The sequence below is a fragment of the Rhinolophus sinicus genome, chromosome 15 (assembly GCF_057876585.1).
Source record: "Rhinolophus sinicus isolate RSI-liver-muscle chromosome 15, RSI-T2T, whole genome shotgun sequence".
Lineage (NCBI taxonomy): Eukaryota > Metazoa > Chordata > Mammalia > Chiroptera > Rhinolophidae > Rhinolophus > Rhinolophus sinicus.
Genome location: NC_142515.1, coordinates 85707861 through 85727670, shown reverse-complemented (window position 1 = coordinate 85727670; position 19810 = coordinate 85707861). Strand labels below are relative to the sequence as shown.

The 19810-nt window shown below is 39.2% G+C and overlaps 1 protein-coding gene across 1 annotated transcript; it reads left to right on the top strand.

Annotated features, from left to right (window-relative positions):
• The first annotated feature begins 10706 nt into the window (after positions 1-10706).
• On the top strand, positions 10707-11660 carry LOC141572855 (olfactory receptor 7A17-like). The gene has a single exon (XM_074338716.2). The coding sequence runs from the start codon at positions 10707-10709 to the stop codon at positions 11658-11660; it is 954 nt and encodes a 317-aa protein (XP_074194817.2).
• Positions 11661-19810: the final 8150 nt, after the last annotated feature.

Sequence of the window (19810 nt, the reverse complement as noted above, 5' to 3'; positions counted from 1 at the left end):
ATTTCATTTTTTTTATGACCACGTAATAATCCATTGTACATATGTACCACATCTTCTATATCCAGTCGCAACAGATTAGCTCTTAGGTTGCTTACATATTGGCTATTGTAAATAGTTTTGCAGTGAGCATAGGGGTTCGTATAACTTTCCTAATTAGTGTTTTGGATTTCTTTGAATCAATACTAGCAGTGGAATTGCTGTGGTCCATATTGGCTGCACCAATTTGCAATCCCACCGACAGTACACGAGGGTTTCATTTTTCTCCACGTCCTCACCAGCAGTTGTTGCTTATTGATGTACAACAGCCATTGTGACACATATGAGTTGCTATCTCATTGTGGTTTTAATGTGATGATTAGTGACCTTGACCATCTTTTTATACCTATTGTTCATCAGTATGTCCTCTTTGGAGAAATGTCTGTTCAATCCTCTGCCCTTTTTAAATGGGATTGTTTGTTGTTTTGAGTTTGAGTTGTATGAGTTGTTTATAAATTTGAGATATAACCTTTATCTGATGTATATTTGGCGAATGTCTAGTCCCAATCAGTAGGTTGTCTTTTCTTTTTGTTGATGGCTTTCGTTGTGGTTCAAAAAGTTTTTAGTTGGATGTAGTTCCACTTGTTTATTTTTTGTTTTGTTTCCCCTGACTAAGGAGATGATTCAGAAAACAAATATTACTAAGAGGAATGTCAGAGAATTTACTGCCTATATTTTCTTCCTGGAGTTTTATGGTTGTAATTCTTACATTTAAGTCTTTCATCCATTTTGAGTTTATTCTAGTATATGGTGTAAGAATGTGTTTCAGTTTCATATTTTTCCACATATGAAAGTTTTCCAACACCGTTTATTTCAGAGACTGTCTTTACTTCACTGCATATTCTTGCCTCGTTGTCAGAGACAAATGACCATGAAAGTGTGGGTTTATTTCTGGGCTCTTTATTCTATTCCATTGAATTATGTGTCTGTTTTCATGCCCGTACTGTGCTGTGTTCATTACTGTAGCCTTGTAGTGTAGCTCGATATCAGGTAACATGATATCTCCAACTTTGCTGTTTCTCAAGAGTTCAAGTGGTTATTCACGGTCTTTTGTGGTTTCATATCAATTTTAACATTATTTGTTCTAGTCCTTGAAAAATGCAAAGTTAGTATTTAGAAATCAGTTGAATTTTTATACACTAATACTGAACCATCAGAGAGAGAAATAAAGAAAACAATCTCATTTATAATATCATCAAAGAAATACCTCGGAATAAATTTGACCAAGGAGAGAATAGATCTATACACAGAAAAGTACATGACACTGAAAAGAAATTGAAGAAGATACAATAAATAGAAGCTTATATTGTGGTATCGGACAAGAGAAATTAACATCATTAAAATGTCCATATTACCCAAAGCAATCTATTGACTTAATACAATCACTATCAAAACACCAAAAATCAACCAAGTACATTTGGAGACGTAATTGGCTTTATTAAGTGATTTGTGAATGAAGCAGTATCCCTTCCAGCAACCAGAAGGGAACAGCCAGTGGTTGTACCAAATAGAAGGTTTTCAATGAAGAAGGGTGGGGCGAGGACCTATTAACAAAAGAAAAGATTCAGTTTAGACCTGGGCTTTTTTTGGGAGGAGGAAGGGAACTGCAAGATTTTTTATCCTTCAGATTCATTCTTCCTTCCATGGGGGATTGAGAATGTCCATGTGACCAGTGCTTTCACAGAACATTCCAGACTTGTTGATTAAGATTACATTTCTAATAGAGGTTGAAACTGCCATTAGGTGCCATATTAAATCTAAGTTTGGCCACATGGGTTTTTACCACCAGTGATGCCATTTTCGGTCTGTGATTTTCTCATTACTGTAGTATTGACACTTTAACAATATCAATTCTTCCAAAAATTGAGCAGAGAATATCTTTCCATATTTGAGTCTCCTTTAAAATGCATCCATTGCTGAGTTAAAGGGGCCATACAAAAATTAAGAATACATAATGCATGAATATATATATTTATAGATAATTATGTATATAAATTATATAACTATTTATAATTTATATATGTAATCAATACATAATTAATTACTTTGTTATGTGATTGTGAATAATGTAATCACCCTGATCTTATTTACGCGTTTCTGATGCTGATATGAGATGGTGAAGCTAATTCAGGTGGATGCTGTTAGAAAAAATAAAATGTTTGGAAATAGGTGGTGAGTCTAAGAACTCTTTCACAGGTAAGGAGTGTATGTACACATACATATATGTACATTTTTACCTGACTCTATTTCAGGTACACGCACACACACACACACACACACACACACACACACACACACACCCCATCACACAGACTCATTAATGTCACCTTTCATGTGAAAGGAAACTGGAAATTTGGAGAGAATAGCATTTAAAGAATGAATGGTTAAATTAACATGAAACTAGAAGAATTATAACTTTAGGCATATGGATTTAATGTAGAATGTTTGACCTTAATTTTAGTAATGATTACATTTCCTTTCTTTATGCACAAAGGCCTGAGTCAGAACCACATTTTTTTATGCAATGGAGAATTCATTAGAGCATTTAATGGAACAAATTCCCCAAATTGACTTATCTCAATGCTGTTGGCTGACAAATAATATTGAGTCAGTAGTTCATTGTCAAAAAGGTTTTATTTGGGAAAAGGAAAGAACAAGGAAAAAGATGGCTGCCCCCCTGCACCTGTACATGGAGGCCCACTGAGCCACGTGTTCTAAAATGGTAGCTACACACATAAGGGAGACAGGAACCATAGAGATGTTTTGAAAAGGAAGTGAGGACTATAGAGTTCTACTAGCTGGGCTCATCAATTCCCATGAATTCACCTCCCCCTTTGACCTCCCAGCCTGATTAGTTTCCTTAAAGTCCCAGTTCTCTTTGCAAAAGGAAGGATTAATGCAGACCTAAGTGATTGGTTGAAATTCTTCAAGAAAGGATGATATAATGAATTTGTGACTGTGAGAGAGACGTGGCATCACTGTGCTTCACGCAGAGACAGGGAAGAAGTTAACCATGAGAAGCACTTACACCCGAGGATAACTGTGCCAAGTATTGGGGGCCCACAGCCTTGAGGTAGAAGGGGACTTTGTGTGTTTTCTTGGGCTGCAGCAGAGTATAGATTTGGAGGAAGTGATCCTAAAGTGTTTACTTTGTCACTCCTGGATTAAGATATTTTATTCCTTTATAATCTAGACATGAACATCAGAACACAGCGAAGTCTCCCTCTATGTGGCATCCCGTCCAAGCCCCTGGCTGGCTGTTTGGCAACAGGTGTCCTGTGATGGGTGATACGGAAGAAGGGAGCCTGCCCTTCCTGAGTCACTGCAGTGACGTCACTTGAGCTGAGGCGACTTGGGGGAAACACTTTAATGGCTAAACATTCTAGCTTTGATTTTTCTCAACAGAAGTGTATTTGTTTTCTTCACAATTTGGGAATTTTTCTTGGAAGACTTGGCTCGAAATGAATTCATGATCCAAGGAAGAGACTGAGGAAAGGACAACACTAGCTTTCAAGGGCAAGATAGTTTCTTGTCAGCTGCTGGCTAAGGTAAAAATGAAATATTAAACAAAATATTTTTAAATAATGTTACTATTGTAAATTCTTTCAATATCGGAATGACCTGGTTTCTTAGCCACCAGTGTTCTTGATCAATATTTAAAGGAAATGACAATTATTCTTCAATTAAAAATATATGAAAGAAATAACCTTGACATCTATGGACAACTTCACTTCTTTGCGACTCTTCAGTTTTCTCAGTTGTGAAATGTAGATAATACAAATATCTTTTCCATAGATATTTGAGAAGATTGAATGAGAAAATCATTAAAAATAGCCTTATGGTATCTGACATATATAATGTCCCATTACATGATGGCAATTATTATTCTGCTCAGGAGATGAACAAGAGTACATAGGTGGTAATCAGCGTGCTTCCCAGAAATTAGTGCAGGAATTTGGTAGCATATCAACTGGCCCTGGAAGGAGACTGTGAAAACAAACCAAATCACTTACTCCTGAGTCTGCAGAATTATCTGTTCAGAGAGGCTGTTACATGTGCAGGTTGGCACCAAGCAGTAGAATAGAAGGAACAGACCTGGAAGACAGACCTGATTACAATGCAGGTGTGTGTGCTGTGTGGCCAGAGCAGTGCAGGGCCACCATCTTCACTGGTGTGACACCTGTCCGCCAGGAGTCTGTGAGCCTACAAAGTATGAACGTATATAAAGTGCCTCGCATGTAGTCAGGCCCAAAGAAATGGTTCTGAGATCATTACGAGCAGATTTTACAAAAATAACTCACATAAGGAATTACTTGAAAAGCAACCTCATGCTGTGTTCTAGATTCAAAGTCCAGAGAACGCATTCTGCTGGTCATTGTTCTCTGCAGTCCTGGACTGAGCTCCCAGTTTGGTCATCAGGAGACCCTGCAAACCTTTAATTTTCTGTGAAACATTGTTAGGCTTATTGTACTATGCTTGCAAAGGCAGAATTTGGGGACACAGTGAAACAAAACAAAAAGATACCATGTCATCAAACCCTCACTTCACCAGAAAGCTAAATTCACCAGAAGAACCTTTTCTGAAAATTCTAGTGTTTCTGGTTTATTGAAATTTATTAAACACGAGGCTGAACAATAACATTACTGCATGCAGCTGGAGCACACATCATTTTAAAAAACATTATTAATGTTTTAAGCTATTTTATAAAACCATTGAAGCCGCATAAACTGGTATGTGAATAATCAAGGCAGCATTAGTCAATTAACCCCAAAGAATACATACCGAGGGGGGAGCCAAAAAATGTACATATTTCAAGAGATGTTATCTATGTATCACTTTTTGAAGTTGAATTGAATACAGTAGCAACGTGTAGTATGATATTTGCTCAAAAGACGGCGTTAATCAAATGAATCCTAGCTTCATTCATTGTATTACTATTTTAATACAGTTTTCTTCTTTCTTAAAATGTGTATACCTTTTTTTTTGGCACCCTCTGTATGTCCACCAAGTGGTGAGTAGATAAACAAAATGTGATATAGCCATGAAGTTGAATACTATTTAGCAATGAACAATAAAAAGTAACAAACTACTAAAAAAACAAAAAGAAGACTCTGGGTGGTGAACACACAATGGGATTTATAGATGATGTAATACAGAATTGTACACCTGAAATCTATGTAATTTTACTAACAATTGTCACCCCAATAAATTAAAAAAAACACACAAAAAAACAGAAGGAAAAACAAAACAAAACAAAACAAAACTCTAAACAGCGTAAGAAGACAAAGCATCACAAGGAAGAAGATACTTATAACATGTGTAACCAACAAGGATGAATTCCCAGTACAGGTGAAACTAAGCACACATACAATTGTACTAAAAATGCCAGTTTCCAAAGTCAATGGAAAGAACAATCCAAACATCTGAGCAGTTTCATCTATTAGGGGTGGAGCTGGGTAGTGGCCCCCGTGGGTCATGTTCGTGTTTGTACTGTGTGGAGGGGTCACAGGCGCCTGTTGTGTTATAGGCTCTCTAACACGCAGGTGACATACCATCCTTCACTCGTAAAAAAAAAACAAAAAACACACGAAATAATTTACCAATTTAAAATGTAAGTAAGAATTCAATTAAATATTTAAAATGTTTATGTAAAAAATAAAAAAGAAAAGAAAAGAAAAAAAGCCCATTGGTTATGTCACGGCGTGACATATTTTTCAGCTTTATAATGACAAATTTAAGACGTAGAGGAAAACTGAGAGGTATAGTGATCACCTATATGTTCATCACCTACATTTGACACATAGCATTTGTATTATTTGCTTTATCTGATTTACATTTCTGCTAGGAAGCATTTGAAAGCACACAGTAGGACATTCATTGAAATACTATGAAAGCTTTATTTCATATCAACTTTGTCAGCACTATTGCACTTGGGAACATCGGCAAAACTTCCTGATATTTAACATTTAATTCACATTTAAATTCTTCCTGTTTAAAGTTTTGAGACAAAGTCTTTCCCTTTGTTGGTATAATTTCTTATTATATAAAAGCAATTATCACAAAGGATCTAAACCGACACTTGACTTGTGAAAAGTACTGAAGAAATACACGGGGTTCCTGCCCTCAAGTTGCTGGAAGGAGCTCTGATGGGGCAAAAACACGTGTGCGACCCCGAGATGAGAAACGGGCCTCGATGGAGGGCAAGCCCAACATAGAGCTTCATTAGCAGCAGGTCTGCGTGCGGCTCTCCGTGTCTTCCTGCATCATCAGCGAGAGGGCCTTTGGGGCTCAATAGGCAGAACGGGTGGTGCCAGCAAACATGGAGTCACAGACTTGAATGATATATGCCTCACGTTCCTTTGCATGGCACTTAGTAAATGGTGATTTAAAACACAGCCCCTGTTTACAGAAAAGTCAATTTGGAGCTGCTGGGAGTGCAAGTATGTTCCTGAAATAGTAACAACATTGGAGGAGAGGGCTCAGTGAGGTAGAGTTAGGGTGGTGGAGATACAGCCCAGCAACATCTGGGGATTTTGAAAGACATTAAAGCAAAGCTGTCCCACAGAACTTTTAGAGAGGGACATATTCTACGTCTGCACTGTCTAATGTGGTAGCTGCTGTATTGAACACTTGAGGCTGGTATGACTGGGGAACTGAATTTGAGATATTATTTACTTTTAATTATAACTTTGAAATAGTCTCATGTATCTAGTGGCTACTGTGTTGTATAGCACAGGTCTTGGCTCCCAAGACAAATGTCCCTCAGGCCATTGAAATCCAAGAGGATTTCAGCAAGACTCACAGTGTTCACCAGACCAGCAGTACAAACGGGGACCATAAGGCCAAATGTGGTTCACCTTCTATCCATCCCTGAGTCCATTTATCTGATAAAAGTTCTGTTTTTAAAGATGTGCCTTTTCTCTACTAATGCTCGTAGACAAAATTATGATAGCTGTTTTAAGGAAATAGTGAAAAGATGAAAACGTCATGTTTTGGGGAGAACCACTTTCCTAATTGATTTTGCTTTTTCAGGAGGTTGATACCTTACCATATGACCCAGCCATCCCTCTCCTGGGTATCTACCCAAAAAATCTGAAAACATTTATACATAAAGACACGTGTGCTCCAATGTTCATTGCAGCTTTGTTTACGGTGGCCAAGACATAGAAACAACCAAAATGTCCTTCGATAGATGAATGGATAAAGAAGTTGTGGTATATATACTCAATGGAATACTATTCGGCTGTAAGAAAAGATGATATAGGAATATTTATGACAACATGGATGGATCTTGAGAGTGTAATGATGAGCGAAATAAGTCAGACAGAAAAAGCAGAGAACCATGTGATTTCACTGATATGTGGTATATAAACCAAAAGCAACAAAAGAACGAGACAAACAAATGAGAAACAGAAACTCATAGACACAGACAATGGTTTGGTGGTTACCAGAGGGTAAGGGGGGCGGGGGGTGGGGGGTGGGAGATGAGGGTAAGGGGGATCAAATATATGGTGATGGAAGAACTGACTCTGGGTGGTGAATACACAATGCGATTTATAGATGATGTAATACAGAATTGTACACCTGAAATCTATGTAATTTTACTAACAATTATCACCCCAGTAAATTAAAAAAAACAACAAAAAACCCCCCCAAGACCTATCACCTTTGAAGGCTTCCAATATTCATATCGTGTAATTCTAACAAACGTGGATGAGACAAACGATACTCGGATTAATGTCCTTTTAAAACAGGGAGATCAAGCACATGAAGAAATAAAACCCAAATTCACTTGATTTCTAATATGGTCCTCCTGGCATCAGAGATTCATTAGGAAAAATTTCCTTTCTGTTTCGTCCAGAGGCCCCGGGGGAAATCGGATGCTCAGCAGAGGGAATAAGAAGAGGGAACTGTGCCTGATGAGCAGATACACAGAGCGCTGTAACGCTCCTCTGTGCGGTCCCTCAGCTTGTACCACGTTGGTGGACAGGACCTGGGTGTTGCGTTTGATTCCTGAGCTGGCTGTGAACTGATGCTTCACTCCCTCCTGCTGTCTCGTGTGGGGACAGAGCTTCAGTCTCCATCATGAACCTTCCAGGGAGTATGTCTGGCTTCTACACAGAGTCCTCGCTCTCAGAGACCCCATCCAGGTGAGTCTGAGAGCCCAGCAGGTACTGAAGGAAAGGGTCAGAGAGGTCAGAAGCTGAGAACTCTTACCTGAGTCACTGCGACCCTAACAACCCAGCCAGGAGACTAGAGATCTCCGTGTCAGTGTTCTTGGGTTATTAATGGATTTCTAACTAATTAATACATTAATAAGGATGCTTGAATCTTCCATCCGGGGACCATAGTTAACAATTAAGTGATGGGCATGGATGTACTGTTAGGTGACACTGTAGAATGAGTGAGATGCATAAAGTAGTTGCAGTACAATGAAACCAAATCTGAAGATTTTTGCTGTTCGTGGAGTAGGAGAATAGAGTGTTAGGTGCGGAGGCCAATGTACTGAAGTGAAATTTGTAAGATGGGGTGTATTTGAGCATGTTTTGTATTCGCTGGAAAGATCCAGGTCATTGGAGGAGCTGCATATATTTTGGTCTGTTACGTGTTTACTTTTGTTTTGGAAGAGTTAGGAATTTCTGTCCCATACTGACCTTTTCCCCCTGATGGTCATTGTCTTCTATGTTTTTTATGAGAAATTCTGTCATGCACTGGGGGGTATAAATTGAGTATTGACCAAATTTTAGGCAAAGAGGACACAGTGCTGAGAACAAAACACTTCGGTTTGGGAGAAATAAACGTCACCTGTTGTACCTTAAATATTTATGCCACAAAGGCATGTCACACCACGTTTACATTTATGCAATGAGGGCTTCAGTGCACCTGCTAATGGGGTGGAATATCTCTAACTTGATTTAGAGCTCTTTTCGCTTCATGTGGGTTTTCAAAGTAAAATGCCCTCACCCAGGGGAAGCTAATGAATGAGTGGAAAGGCTTCAACTCAGTCCCCTCTGCAAATTTTATTGAATAAATGTCTGTATTAGATTCTATTGCTGCTGTAAAATATTCCTGTACTAGTTGATTAAAACAAACAAATATATGCTCTCACAGTTCTGGATGTGAGAACCCGAAATGAGTGTCATGGGCTAATATCAAGGTGTCTGCAGAGCTGGGTTCCTTTCAGAGGCTCAGGTGAAATGCTGTTTCCCTTCCTATTTCAGTTTGTATTCTGGCCACAGCCTTTCCTGGCTCATGGCCATTCCTCTGCCTTCAAAGCCAGCAGTTTAGCTTCTTCATCTTGTCTCTTGCTTCTACCTAGAGGACCATTGTGGTTAAGTTCCTCCCACCTGGATGATACTGAGTCATTTTCGTATCGTCAGCCGGTCAGCAAGCCTGTCCCAATTCCACTGTAATCCTCCCTTGATATAAAAATATCAAATGCAAAGGTACTGGGGATTGGGTGTGGACATATTTTGGAGGCCCTTATTCTGATCACTACGAAGTTTCTTAGAAGTGTATTATTATACACTCAGAGGCCCTTATACAAGGGAAATGAATGCAGTATTTATCATAGTTTCTGGAATGAGTGGCTACGCAATTGCTTTAAATGTTGTTACATGCAAGAAATACTTGATTCAGAAAACCTGAAACTGCCTGCCCCTGACTCTGACACAGGACCTCACCTTTCTACTCAGAGCGGGGGCCACAGACCAGGAGCTACAGCATCAACACCCCCGGGAGCCGGTTAGAAATGCAGACTCTCTGAGCCCCCAGGCCCTGCTGACTCAGATTCTGCGTCTGGTAGGAGGCTGTTGATCGTAGGTACATACAGGTTGAAGTGCTGGTCTTGACTGGGTTTGCTCGCCTTCTCTCTGTTGACTTGGGGGCTGAATGATGGTTGGGTGTTGGTCTTTCCTGGGGATTGTAGGTGTTATCAGGATTCCTTCAGGCAATTCCAGGTACCCCAGGCACAAAATCATTTCTGGGTGAGAAACACTGCCGGGAAATAACCTGAAGTTATTATAATCAAGGTTCATCAGATATTGTGATATTCACTTTGACAGATCATTAAAGCCCTTATGCTCCAACAAAGGGCCTTTGCTTCTTCCAAGTACACACGCCCACATTTCCTTGTGTCTCCCTAACTTTCTTCACCGAGGTCTCTGTTCTAATGTCACCTTGTTTGCAGGACCTGACTAAATGGCCTTGAAAAAAAATCAAACAATAGTCGCTACCTTGTTTTAAATATGCTTTCCTTTTCTTCATAGGGTCTGTCACCATATGAAATGTTATATATTTTTATTATTAGCTTGCATATGTTTTTCCCTTCATTGACTTGTATGACCTTCTGATTTGCAGCACTCCAATACTCACAGACTAGACAGTACCTAAAACATGGTGAGCTCTCATTTTTTATTCGTGAAATGCATGAAGAATTTCACATGAAAACAGTAGAAAACATAACACCTTTGGAAAGAAGGAGAACGGACAAAAATTCCTAATCTGAGATGGCACAGGAAAGCTCTGGAAGGAATAAGATCCATATAAAAGTATTGAAATTAATCACTTGGCTGCAAAATATAAATTGTAGCATTGGAGCATCTGAGTAAACTCTGTTTGTATGAAAATTACTCATGTGATTCTCCTGTCTTGGAAGTCACGTCTTCCTCATGGAACTGGAGAATCTTACAAGAGTTTCAGAATTTGTTCTCCTGGGACTTTCAGAGGAGCCAGACCTGCAGCCCCTCCTCTTTGGGCTTTTCCTCTCCATGTACCTGATCACTGTGTTAGGAAACCTGCTCATCATCCTGGCCGTCAGCTCAGACTCCCACCTGCACACGCCCATGTACTTCTTCCTCTCCAACCTGTCCTTTGTGGACATCTGTTTCACCTCCACCACCGTCCCCAAGATGCTGGTGAACATCCAGATGCAGAGCAAAGTCATAACCTATAGAGGCTGCATCACACAGATGTACTTTTTCCTACTCTTTGCAGAGTTGGATAACTTCCTCCTGACCGTGATGGCCTATGACCGCTTCGTGGCCATCTGTCACCCCCTGCACTACACGGTCATCATGCACCCCCGGCTCTGTGGACAGTTTGTTCTGTTGTCCTGGATCATGAGTGTCCTGATTTCTTTGTTAAATAACCTAATGGTGCTGAGGCTGTCCTTCTGTGCAGACTTGCAAATCCCCCACTTTTTCTGTGAACTAATCCAGATGATCCAACTTGCCTGTTCTGATAACTTTGTTAATAACCTAGTGATCTATTTTGTAGCTGTGCTACTGAGTGGTGGTCCCGTGGCTGGGATCCTTTACTCTTACTCCAAGATCATTTCCTCCGTACGTGCAATGTCGTCGGCTCAGGGGAAGTATAAAGCATTTTCTACCTGTGCGTCTCACCTCTCGGTTATCTCCTTATTTTATTTAACAGGCCTGGGAGTGTACCTCAGCTATCCTGCTACCCACAATGCACACTCTAGTGCTACAGCCTCGGTCCTGTACACAGTGGTCACACCCATGCTGAACCCCTTCATCTACAGTCTCAGGAATAACGATATAAAGGGGGCTCTGAAAAGATCCTTTGGGATGAAGTGTAAAAGGGACAATTGTCCTGAGACTTAAGCAGACCTTGATTTCATGGCTCCAAGTCTAAAACCAGACATCGTGATTCTTTAATCAGATTGTGTTTGTTCTTCTTTTGTTTATAATCTGGAGTTTCCTTTTCTTTGAGTTCAACTTCTGAGTATGACTTTTACAAATTATTTATTTTTTTACATTATAGTTGACATTCAATATTATTTTACATTAGTTTCAGGTTTACGCCATAGTAGTTAGACATTTATATAATTTATGTAGTGATCCCCCCATTAATCTAGTACCCACCTGGCACTATATATAGTTTCTGCAATATTATTTTTATGCTGTGAATATATACAATATTCTGTATGCTGTGCTTTGCATCCCTGTGACTATTTTGTAAATATCAATTTGTATTTCTTAATCCCTTCACTTTCTTTACACAGCCCCACAACCCTCACCTTTCTGGCAGCCATCACTTTGTTCTCTGTAAATATGAGTCTGTTTTTGTTTTGTTTATTTTTCTCTTTACACTCCACATAGAAATGAGATCATATGGTATTTGTGATTCTCTGTCTGACTGTTTAACTTAGCATAATACCCTCTAGGTCCATCCACGTTGTCACAAATGGTAAGATTTTTTTTTTTTTTATGACCATGTAATAATCCATTATACATACGTACCACATCTTCTATATCCAGTCACAACAGATGAGCACTTAGGTTGCTTACATATTGGCTATTGTAAACAGTGTTGCAGTGAGCATAGGGGTTTGTATAACTTTCCTAATTAGTGTTTTGGATTTCTTTGAATCAACACTAGCAGTGGAATTGCTGTGGTCCATATTGGCTGCACAAATTTTCAATCCTATTGACAGTACACGAGGGTTCTTTTTTTCTCCACGTTCTCAGCAGCACTTGTTGCTTATTGATGTATAACAGCCATTGTGACACGTGTGAGTTGCTGTCTCATTGTGGTTTTAATGTGATGATTAGTGACCTTGACCGTCTTTTTATAACTATTGGCCATCGGTGTGTCCTCTGGAGAAATGTCTATTCAGGTCCTCTGCCCTTTTTAAATGAGATGGTTCGTTGTTTTCAGTTTGAGTTGTATGAATTGTTTATAAATTTGGGATATAACCCTTATCTGATGTATATTTGGCTAATGTATAGTCCCAATCAGTAGGTTGTCTTTTTTTGTTGTTGATGGTTTTCATTGCGGTTCAAAAAGCTTTTAGTTGGGTGTAGTTCTACTTGTTTATTTTTTGTTTTGTTTCCCCTGCCTAAGGAGATGTATCAGAAAACAAATATTACTCAGAGCAATCTCAGAGAATTTACTGCCTATGTTTTCTTCTAGGAGTCTTATGGTAGTAAGTCTTACATTTAAGTGTTTCATCCATTTTGAGTTTATCTAGTGTATGGTGTAAGAACGTGTTCCAGTTTCATATTTTCCCATATATGTAAGTTTTCCAATACCTTTATTGCAGAGATTGTCTTTACCTCACTGTATATCTTGCCTCACTTTCATAGACAAACGACCATGTAAGTGTGGGTTTATTTCTGTCCTCTTTGTTCTATTCCATTGAATTATGTGTCCTTTGAATGGGAGAATATTTTTGCACAGTGCCTCTGATAAGGGAATAATATCCAAAATATACAAGGAACTCATGCAACTTAACAACAAAGAAACAAACAACCCAATTGAAAAATTGGCAGAGGACCAGAAGAGATATTTCTCCAAAGACGACATACAACTGGCAAATAGACATATGAAAAAATGCTCAACATCACTAATCATCAGAGAAACGCAAATAAAAACCACAATGAGATATCACCTCACCCCAGTCAGAATGGCTATCATCAACAAGACAAATAGTAACAAGTGTTGGAGAGGCTGTGGAGAAAAAGGACCCCTCATACACTGTTGGTAGGAATGCAGAATGGTGCAGCCATTATGGAAGGCAGTGTGGATGTTCCTCAAAAAATTACGAATAGAATTACCATATGAACCAGCAATCCCTCTCCTGGGTATCTACCTAAAATATCTGAAAACACTTATAGATAAAGACATGTGTGCTCCAATGTTCATTGCAGCTTTGTTTACGGTGGCCAAGATATGGAAACAACCAAAATGTCCTTCAATAGATGAATGGATAAAGAAGTTGTGGTATATATACAAAATGGAATACTGTTCAGCGGTAAGAAAAGATGATATAGGAACATTTGTGACAACATGGATGGATCTTGAGAATATAATGCCAAGAGAAATAAGTCAGACAGAAAAAGCAGAGAACAATATGATTTCACTGATATGTGGTATATAAACCAAAAACAACAAAAGAACAAGACAAACAAATGAGAAACAGAAACTCATAGACACAGACAGTAGTTTAGTGGTTACCAGAGGGTAAGAGGGGTGGGGGTGGGAGATGAGGGTAAGGGGGATCAAATATATGGTGATGGAAAGAGAACTGACTCTGGGTGGTGAACACACAATGGGATTTATAGATGATGTAATACAGAATTGTACACCTGAAATCTATGTAACTTAACTGACAATTGTCACCCCAATAAACATTAATTTTTAAAAGAGTTGTGTGTCCTTTTTCATGCCCGTACTGTGCTGTTTTCATTACTGTAGCCTTGCAGTGTAGCTTGATATCAGGTAACATGACATCTCCAACTTGGTTCTTTGTCAAGAGTGCTGTGGTGCTTCATGGTCTTCTGTGGTCCCATATCAATTTTAAGATTGTTCTAGTCCTTGAAAAATGCAAAGTTAATATTTAGAAATCAGTTGAATTTTTTTAAAAATTAAATTTATTGGGGTGACAATTGTTAGTAAAATTACATAGATTTCAGGTGTACAATTCTGTAATACATCATCTATAAATCCCATTGTGTGTTCATCACCCAGAGTCAGTTCTCCTTCCATCACCATATGTTCGATCCCCCTTACCCTCATCTCCCACCCCCTCCCCCTGCCCCCTTTACCCCTAATACCGAACCATCAGAAAGAGAAATAAAGAAAACAATCTCATTTATAATATCATCAAAGAAATACCTCAGAATAAATTTGACCAAGTTGAGAATAGATCTATACACAGAAAAGTACATGACACTGAAAAGAAATTGAAGAAGATACAATAAATGGAAGGCTATATTGTGGTATTGGAGACGAGAAATTTACATCGTTAAAAGTCCATGCTACCCAAAACAATCTATTGACCTAACGTAATCCCTATCAAAACACCAAAAATCAACCAAGTACATTTGGAGACGTAATTGGCTTTATTAAGTGATTTGTGAATGAAGCAGTATCCCTTCCAGCAACCAGAAGGGAACAGCCAGTGGTTGTACCAAATGGAAAGTTTTCAGTGAAGAAGGGTGGGGCGAGGAGCTATTAACAAAAGAAAAGAAAAGATTAATTTTAGACCTGGGTTTTTTTGGGAGGAGGAAGGGAACTGCAATGTGTTTTATCCTACAGAATTCTTCTTCCTTCCATGGGGGATGTAGAGGGCCCTTGTGACCAGTGCTTTCACAGAAAATTCCAGACTTGTTGATTAAGATTACATTTCTAATAGAGGTTGAAACTACCATTAGGTCCCATATTAAATCTAAGTTTGGCCTCATGGGTTTTTACCACTAGTGATGCCATTTTGTGCCTGTGACTTTCTCTTTAACTGTAGTAGGGACACTTTAACAATATTAATTCTTCCAAAAATTGAGCAGAGAATATCTTTCCATATTTGAGTCTCCTTTAAAATGCATCCATTGCTGAGCCGTACAAAAATTATGAATACATATTGCATGAATATATATATATATATATATATATATATATAGATAGATAGATAGATAGATAGATAGTTATCTATATAAATTATATAACTATTTATAATTTATACATGTAATCAATACATAATTAATTACTTTGTTATGTGATTGTAAATAATGTAATCACCCTGATCTTATTTACGCGTTTCTGATGCTGATATGAGATGGTGAAGCTAATTCAGGTGGATGCTGTTAGAAAAAATACACTGTTTGGAAATAGTTGGTGAGTCTAAGAACTCTTTCACAGGTAAGGAGTGTATGTACACATACATATATGTACATTTTTACCTGACTCTATTTCAGGTAACACACACACACACACATGCACACACACACACACACACACCCCATCACACAGAATCATTAATGTCACCTTTCATGTGAAAAGAAACTGGAAATTTGGAGAGAATAGCATTTAAAGAATGAATAGTTAAATTAACATGAAACTAGAAGAATTGGAACTTTAGACATATGGAGTTAAAGTAGAATGTAATCAGCGTGCTTCCCAGATTAGTGCAGGAATTTGGTAGCATATCAACTGGCCCTGGAATGAGACTATGAAATCAAATCAAATCGCTTACTCCTGAGTCTGCAGAATTATCTGTTCAGAGAGGCCGTTACATGTGCAGGTTGGCACCAAGCAGTAGAATAGAAGGAACAGACCTGGAAGACAGACCTGATTGCAATGCAGGTGCGTGTGCTGTGGGGCCAGAGCAGTGCAGGGTCACCATCTTCACTGGTGTGACACCTGTCCGCCAGGAGTCTGTGAGCCTAGGAGAGTATGAACGTATGTAAAGTGCCTCGCATATAGTCAGGCACAAAAAAATGGTTCTGAGATCATTACGAGCAGATTTTACAAAAATAACTCACATAAGAAATTATTTGAAAAGCAACCTCATGCTGTGTTCTAGATTCAAAGCCCAGAGAATGCATTCTGCTGGACATTGTTCTCTGCAGTCCTGGACTGAGCTCCCTGTTTGGTCATCAGGAGACGCTTCAAACCTTTAATTTTCTGTGAAACATTGCTAGGCTTATTGTACTATGCATGCTAAAGCAGAATTTGGGGACACTTTGAAACAAAACAAAATGATACCATGTCATCAAACCCTCACTTCACCAGAAAGCTAAATTAACCAGAAGAACGATTTCTGAAAATTCTAGTGATTCTGATTTATTGAAATTTATTAAACACGAGGCTGAACAATAACATTACTACACGCGGCTGGAGCACAGATCATTTTTAAAAACATTATTCATGTTTTAAGCTTATTTATGAAACCATTGAAGCCGCATAAACTGGTATGTGAATAATTAATGCAGCATTATTCAATTAACCCCAAAGAATACATACCGACGGGGGTGCCCCAAAAAAGTAAATATCTGAAGAGATGTTATCTATGTATCACTTTTCGAAGTTGAATTGAATTACAGTCGGAACGTGTAGTATGATGTTTGCTCAGGGGATGGTGTTAATCAAATGAATGCTAGCTTCATTCATCGTGTTACTATTTTAATACTGTTTTCTCCTTTCTTAAAATGTATATACCTTTTTGGCACCCTCTGTATGTCCACAAACTGGTGAGTAGATAAACAATGTGATATATCCATGCAGTTGAATACTCTTTAGCAATGAAGAATGAAAAGGAACAAACTACTAAAAAAAATAAAAGAAAAACAAACAAACAATGAAGTCCACAGATTATGCCAGTGTCGTGACACATTTTTCAACTTTTCATAATGATAAATTTAAAACAGAGGAAAACTGAAAGAGTAATACAGTTCATCACCTCTATGCTCATCACCTTCGTTTAACACATAACATTTGCATTATTGCTTTATGTGCATTCTATTTCAGCTGGGAAGCATTTCAAAGCACACAGTAGGACTCTTCATTGAAATACTACGCATGCGTTGTTTCACATTGACTTTCCTCTGTCAGCACTATTGGACTTGGGAACATCGGCAAAACTTCCTGACATTTAATATTTAATTCACATTCAAATTTCTCCTGCTTAAAGTTTTGAGCCACAGTCCTTTCCCCGTGTTGGTATAATTTCTTATTATATAAAAGCAGTTATCAAAAAGGATTTAAACCACCACTTTACTAGTGAAAAGTACTGAAGAAATACACGGGGTTCCTGCCCTCAAGTTGCTGGAAGGAGCTCTGATGGGGCAAAAACACCCGTGTGCGACCCCGAGATGAGAAACGGGCCTCGATGGAGGGCAAGCCCAACGTAGAGCTTCATTAGCAGCGGGTCTGCGTGCGGCTCCGTGTCTTCCTGCATCATCAGCGAGAGGGCCTTTGGGGCTCAATAGGCAGAATGGGTGGTGCCAGCAAACATGGAGTCACAGTCAGACTTGAGTGATATGTGCCTCACGTTCCTGTGCATGGCACTTAGTAAATGGTGATTTAAACACAGCCCCCGTTTTCACAAAGGTCAATGTGGAGCTGCGGGGAGAGCAAGAATGTTCCTGAAACAGTAATAAAATTGGAGGAGAGGGCTCAGTGACCGTAGGGTTAGGGTGGTGGAGAAACAGCCCAGCAACATCTGGGGATTTTGAAAGACATTAAGGCAAAACTGTCCAACAGAACTTTCAGCGAGGGACATATTCTATGTCTGCACTGTCTAATGTGGTAGCTGCTGTATTGAGGCTGCTATGGCTGGGGAACTGAATTTTATTTTATTTTATATTAATTACAATTTTTAAGTAGTCTCATGTACCTAGTGGCTACTGTGTTGTATAGCACAGCTCTTAGCTCCCAAGAGAAATGTCCCTCAGGCCATTGAAGTCCAAGATGATTTCAGCAAGACTCACAGTGTTCACCAGACCAGCAGTAGTAACGGGGGACCATAAGACCCAATGTGGTTCACCTTCTATCCATCCCTGAGACCATTTTTCTAATACAAGTTCTGTTTTTATGTTTGTGCCTCTTCTCTACTAACGTTCGGAGACAAAATTATGACAGTTGTTTTAAGAAAATAGTGTAAAGATGAAAATGTCATCCACTGGGGAGAACTACTTTCCTAATTGATTTTGCCTTTTAGGAGGTTGGAGCCTTGTATGTTGAATTGAAACAAAAAAACAAAAAACAAGATCTATCACCGTCGAAGGCTTCCAATATTCATATCGTGTAATTCTAATAAATGCAGTCGAGACTCAGGATACTCAGACTGATGTCCTTTTAAATTCAGGGAGATCAAGCACATGAAGAAATAAAACCCAAATTCACTTGTTTCTAACCAGGTCTCCTGGGATCAGAGATTCATTAGGAAAAATTTCCTTTCTGTTTATTCCAGAGGCCCCGGGGGAAATCGGATGCTCAGCAGCGGGAATAAGAAGAGGGAACTGTGCCTGATGAGCAGATACACAGAGCGCTGTAACGCTCCTCTGTGCGGTCCCTCAGCTTGTACCACGTTGGTGGACAGGACCTGGGTGTTGCGTTTGACTCCTGAGCTGGCTGTGAACTGATGCTTCACTCCCTCCTGCTGTCTCGTGTGGGGACAGAGCTTCAGTCTCCGTCATGAACCTTCCGGGGAGTAATTCTGGCTTCCACACAGAGTCCTCGCTCTCAGAGACCCCATCCAGGTGAGTCTGAGAGCCCAGCAGGTACTGAAGGAAAGGGTCAGAGAGGTCAGAAGCTGAGAACACTCACCTGAGTCACTGTGACCCTAACATCTCAGCCAGGAGACTAGAGATCTCCGTGTCAGTGTTCTTGGGTTATTAATGGATTTATAACTAATTAATTTAATAAATTAATAAGGATGCTTGAATCTTCCATAAAGGGACTATATAACAATTAAATGATGGGCATAGATGTACCATTAGGTGACCCTGTAGAATGAGTGAGATGCATAAAATGGTTGCAGTACAATGAAAATATCAGAGCAGTTTGCTGTTGGGGGAGTAGGAGAATAGAGTGTTAGGTGTGGAGGCCGGTGCAGTGAAGTCAGAGCATGTGTATGAAATTTCTAAGATGGGGTGTATTTGAGCATGTTTTGTATTCACTGGAAAGATCCAGGCCAGTGGAGGTAGGAACTACCTTGCAACAGCTGTTCTTGAGACGTACACTGCAGTATCTTCTCTCCCGCTGGGTATTCACATGAAAAAGTTATTTAATAAGTAGAAAGAGGAATACCAAATAGTTGTACTTTGAATTACTTCATTCCTGGAGAGGCTGCCTATATTTTGGTTTGTTGCTTGTTCACTTTCTCTGTTGGAACAGTTAGTAGGGATTCCGAGCCTACATTCAGCCTTTCCCCCCTGTGGTCATTGTCTTCTGTATTTTTAATGAGAAATTCTGTCATGCACTGGGGAGTGTAAATTGAGGAATGATCAGCTTTTAGGCAAAGAGTACACAG